The 5231-nt window shown below is 57.3% G+C and overlaps 2 protein-coding genes across 2 annotated transcripts in view; one reads left to right on the top strand and one right to left on the bottom strand.

Moving 5' to 3' along the window:
* Positions 1-4955, top strand: part of Tmem150b (transmembrane protein 150B) — a 7086-nt gene extending 2131 nt beyond the window's left edge. Inside the window, exons 2-6 of the mRNA XM_015505453.2 lie at positions 256-315; positions 391-458; positions 658-785; positions 1930-2113; positions 4209-4955. Coding sequence (XP_015360939.1) covers positions 256-315; positions 391-458; positions 658-785; positions 1930-2113; positions 4209-4405 — 637 coding nt within the window. The 3' untranslated portion in view covers positions 4406-4955. The remainder of the gene's footprint in view (positions 1-255; positions 316-390; positions 459-657; positions 786-1929; positions 2114-4208) is intronic.
* A 203-nt stretch (positions 4956-5158) lies between these two features.
* Brsk1 (BR serine/threonine kinase 1) overlaps positions 5159-5231 on the bottom strand; it is a 25960-nt gene continuing 25887 nt past the window's right edge. Inside the window, 1 exon segment of the mRNA XM_015505344.2 lies at positions 5159-5231. This exon segment is cut by the window's right edge and continues 21 nt beyond it. Within this exon segment, the coding sequence (XP_015360830.1) occupies positions 5159-5231 (73 nt within the window).

Below are 5231 nucleotides of genomic sequence, written 5' to 3' on the forward strand. Positions count from 1 at the left end.
CTGGGTCTCAGGGAGGAGGCTGGGCCTGGACCCTGGGTCTGAGGGAGGAGGCTGGGCCAGGACCTCCGGGTCTGAGGGAGGAGGTTGGGTCTGGACCCCTGGGTCTGAGGGAGGAGGCTGGGCCTGGACCCCGGGTCTGAGGGGGGACGGGTCTAGAAGTTCTGTTAACAGAATGAAGTGTTTGGTTAACGGAAAGAAAGAAAAGTTGTGCTTGAAAGTCCCCTACTCACTTTGGTGTGCTCCTCCCCCCCAAAGGTTTGGAATCTCGGTGGCCAACAGGTCTGTGGACCTCTCGGAAGGCTTCCCCTTCATCAGGTAGTTATGGCCTGCAGGAGGAAAGCATGGGCTCTGCCTTGGAGGAGCCACTGGACGGCCCTTTACCTTTCACAGCGTCTGTGGATCCGACCCCCCGCAGAGCTGCCTCTTCAGCCAGCTGCTCAATGCGGGAGCTGCCATGGGTAAGTCTTCCCCAGCCTCGCCAGTCTCTGAAGCCCAAACCAAACAAGCCAGTCCCCAGTCCTCCTCCCTCCGACCCAGGGTCCCGCCCCAGCTCTCCTCCCTGAAATCCGGGAATTGTCCCCTAGCCCTTTCCCGTGTCCTCCCCTTCCACCATCTCCACTTTGCTGGGGACTCCAGCCCACTGCCCTGTCCTTCCAGCTGCCTGGATCTGCATTGTGCGTTACCACCAGCTCCGGGACTGGGGCGTCGCAACGTGTCACAACCAGTCGATCCTGTGGTTGGGACTCCTCTGTGCTCTAGGGGCATCCATAGTAGGCAACTTCCAGGTGAGATGCAGCGGGCGCCCGGGGCACCCCTCCTGGTCCGGCAATTATGGACTACAATTCCCAGCGTTCGCCGCGGCCTCCGGCAGCCGGCGTCGGAAGCCGCAGTCGCAATGCCTCCTGGGACATGTAGTTTCCGGGCTCACCACAGTCAGGGAGGCGGCGGTCTGCATGGGGCTTTGGGGGGCTCATTGTCGGGCAAACTTGTGGAACCCCAGGAGGCTGGGATAATTTTGTGCCAACCCCTGGTTTAGTCGTGAAATTACTTCGGTTCACTCATTCTTCGTGGTCGGCCCAGCTGTTGAGTGTTCCCTCTGTAGGAGGCGTTACTTTGTGGACCTTAATTCTGTCATTACCCCCCAGAACTCTAGGTAGGTCCTTTGGGTCCTATGCTAGCGCTTTCAAATCAGCTTGTCCTTGCTGGACCGAAATGAACCTAGATTTGTAGACTCTAGAACCCACAGTCACGAAGCTCTGTAGATATTTATAGAATAATGAATGGACAAATGATAAAAAGAAATTGTAGTGATTTATTTTGCTATTTTATTTTACTGTCATGTTCCTGAAACCCAGCCTGTCTTGCTGATATAATAGGAGCTGGGGAGAGAACACAGGCTGTTCAGACAAGAGGCTTTCTCCCCATCTCATTTGCATAGCAGTTCATTCACTCACTCATTAAAGCCTGCGTTCCTCAATTTATTACTATAATATTATTATTATATTGCTTCCCTAAGGAGTCATTTTAAACATTCCCCCAATTTTTTTCCTCCCCCAACAAAATTTTTAATGCTTAAAAACTTTAACATATATATCTGCTGTAAGTCACAAACCATTGATGGAGTTTTTCACCCTCAAGAACAAATTTTTACCTCCTGGGAGGCAATATCTGTCCCTGCCCCTTTTGAGAATGCAAGATTTATTCCACTGTTTCCTGAGCATCTACTTTGTGCCAAGCACTGTTCTAGGCATTGAGGCTACAGTAGCGAGCAACAGATTTAAGCACCTGCCCTGTGGAGCTGACAATAGCCGAGGTCCCTGGTCGAAAGCCATCTGTCTGGCAGTTCTTGGGTGGTCAAGGGCCCCTCTCTGTTATCACCCTCCCGCTGTCACAGTGTTCCTCTCAACTTTCCTTCCTCTGTTCCCCCAGGAAAAACACCAGAAGCCCATACACCTGGTGGGGGCCTTCCTGGCCTTCATCATGGGCAACCTTTACTTCTGGCTGCAGCTCCTTCTGTCCTGGCGGATGAAGGGCCAGCCCCAGCCCGGAGCCCCCTGGATCTGGCTGCTGCGCCTGACCCTCTGCAGCCTCTGCTCCATCCTCACAGTGGCCAGTATCCTTATTGGCATGGGGGGGGCAGGGCATGGGGTCAGTTTTCTGCGCCCTTGCTATGTGCTGCCGAGGATGTCCTTCTTGTCTTCGGGCCTCAGTCTCCCACAGGATTATCACAGAACGTGCTGGCTTCGAGGTCAGAAGGCCTGGAGTGGGGTCCCTTCTCCTCCAGGTGTTAGCTGGGGGGAAATCCCGCTGCTGCTTTCATGCCTCTGTCTCCTCACTTACCAAGCGCAGGAAGAACAGGTCCACCTGATTGTGAGGAGTGAGGAGGACAGTGCACGTGAGGTGCTGAGATCTGTGCCTGGCACACAGGGAGGCCAGTAGTCCCGGGAGCATGACATCTTAGTCTGTTTGGGCCCCGCCGCCCAGCCAGGCATGGTGCTGGTGTCTGAGAATGGAGGCAGGTTTAGGCAGGGGAGGCTCTTGGCCAAAGCCCGTGGTGAAGGTCTGAGGAGTCAGTGACGGGCTGCACCTCTCTTCCCAACTCTGAGTTCTGTGGCTTCAGGGAAATGTCTTGAAGTGGTCGTGGTGAGAGTATTTACACCAGAATATTTGCCAAATGCTCCAAGGAAAGCCGGTGTTAAGCGTTTGCCAGCACGCCTCTGCAGGAGACTCAGTCCTGCTCATTTCTGAGTCACCCCAGAAGCAGACACGCTCCAGCAGCCTGGCACACCTCTGGGTGGGACCCGTCCCTCTGAGCCTGGGTCCATATCCTTTATCGTTATGAGTAATTCTGATAGGGAGTTCAAGTGCATGGAGAGACAGCAGGAGCCTCTCGTCAGTGAGCAGGCTGGAAGGGCGGCTGGCTGCAGGAGGTGCGCAGGTGAGACGGCCATCTCCCTTCCCAGTAGGGCAGCGGGAATCCCACAGAAGGGGTGAGCAACTCCAGCCTGAGGGACTGGTTTATTCCCTTGCTGGAGCCCTGTTGGTAAGATCCAGCTGGTCCCTTGGAATCTTCAAAACCAGGGCTGCCGATCAGGTGGGTCGCAGGGAGCGGGAAGGAGCCATCGACAGCCAGCCCAGAGGGATAAGAGCTAGAAGTCTGTCAAGATGGGTCTGAGAATCTAAGGCTGGTCCTGCAGATGTTTGTCCCAGCTGGGAAGTTGGGGGAGGAACAGGTGTGTGCAGAGGTGGAGAATCAGCTGAGGCAAAGGAATGAGGAGGCTGGTCAGGCCAGGAGCTCAGGATCTCCAAGATGCGGGGTCGCAGGCCTGAGAGACGGGAGCCATGGAAAGCCCATGAAACAGGGGCAGTCCTGGGGTACGCACGTTCTGCTTGAGGACTCCCACCTGACTTGCTATGAGACTCCCAGGGCGAGGGATGTCAGCCATATTTACCATCTGATCCCACTGCCGGGCACATAAGGAATTCGGAAATCCTTGAGTGAATGGAAAGACATGTAAGCTGGTCTAGGAGGGGCAGGTTGGAGCTCTATTTGATACAAAGGAGAAGGGGACTCCAGTGGGAGAGGTTCTAGGAAACAAGAACTTTCCCTGTGCGGCTGGAGCTCCGAGGCTGCGTGGGCTGGTGGTCTGGAAAGAGGCTTTAAGGAGTTGGGTTCGGAGAGCCAGGGAAGGGGAGGGGTGGGGCCTTTGAGGGGAAGGGTAGAGAGAGGGGACCAGCTGGCCCAGGTGGAGGAACAAGGGGAGAGTGGGCTTGGGGAGATGCGGTTGTGGGGGGCTGTGGGTGAGGTGGGAGAGGGTGTCTGGGCCAAGCTGTGGACAGCCCGAGCCCGGTGGGGAACACCTGGGGGTCGCAGCAATGGTGTCCTGCCAGAAGGCGGGGAAACGGCCGAGCTGTCGTGGAGTCAGGAAGGGTCGGCGGGACAGAGACAGGCCTGAGGAACAGTGTGCACTTTAACCAGAGGTTGCATGCAGGGATGGAGGGCGGGGATGGGAGGACTTGGGTCTGGAGAAGGAGGCGAGAATCTGAGCTGAGTGGGGAGCAGCTGGCCTGCCATTCAAGTCGCGGCAGGACGAACAGCTCATGAGAGACACCAGAGATGGCCTCGGCCTGGCCCTCAGTCCCACAGCGGCTGAGCTGGTGCCTGGGCTCTTCTTGGTAGCCGTGTGGCCCTTGACTCTGGTGCAAAGTGATCATCCTCTACTTCTGGCCGCCGCGCTCTGCCTCAGCTATCTGTGAGTGGGCCGTGGCCATGCTGCTCTTCACACTCTTTGGCCTCTTCGCTGTGGACTTCTCCAGCCTGGACAGCTGCAGCCTGAGCCTTCAGCCTCGGCAGGACCTCAGTCCCCCGCCAGACTCCCCTGTACCCCTGCAGGTCCAGCTGTAGCAGGCTCTCTGACCGGGCCCCGCCCTCACAGGAGGAGAAAGAACAGGCCAATCCCTGGTTCCCCCCACCAAGATGGACCACAGGGGGTCTCTCCTGCCGGCTGGCTCTGGGGGCTGCTGACCACTCCTGTCCTGGAGCCCAGTGGATGTGTGCATGTGGGGGCTTGGAGCAACCAGTCAGAGCCCACGTGCTGGTGCCCGCCTGCCCTGCCATCCGGGCACCCAGGAATCGAGGCCAAGGCCAGCCAGCTGTCCCTGATGGAGGCTGTTTATTATTGGTTCTTGTTGCCGCCGGTGGAATCAGAGACACGGACGCAGGCAGGCTCACGCGAAACCAGAATTCCTTCCGGAGAGCAAATCCGTACAGAAGGTTGATGGGGGGTGGGGGGTGAAGGACCAGGGGAGGAGGGGCCCAGGAATGGGGAGCTGGGGACACACAGGGACAGAGGGCCCTGTCCGGATCTGCTAAGCCACCCCAACCAGCTCCCATCCCTCCCCCACCCCACCCACAGAGTTTGATCAATAAATAAAATAATAAATTAATCAATAAATAAAATAGAAACGGCTCCCCATCCCTTTTCCCCCTAGAACCCATCCCCCACTGGGTATGGCCCTGGAGCCCCATCCCTACAGGGCAAGGCCGGTCTTGTGTCCCCCCTCCCAACATACTCCTTGGGCCTTATTTACAGATTCACAGTTGGGGGGCAGGGAAGGGGGGTGGAGGGGGCTCCCCTCCTTCCCCGGCCCCCTGGGGTCAGGGCAAAGGGGTCCCGTTGGTGGCCAGGAGCTTCTTGTCCTTGGGGGGGCCTCGGCGGGGAGAGCCGCTC

This window comes from Marmota marmota, unplaced genomic scaffold (assembly GCF_001458135.2).
Source record: "Marmota marmota marmota unplaced genomic scaffold, marMar, whole genome shotgun sequence".
Lineage (NCBI taxonomy): Eukaryota > Metazoa > Chordata > Mammalia > Rodentia > Sciuridae > Marmota > Marmota marmota.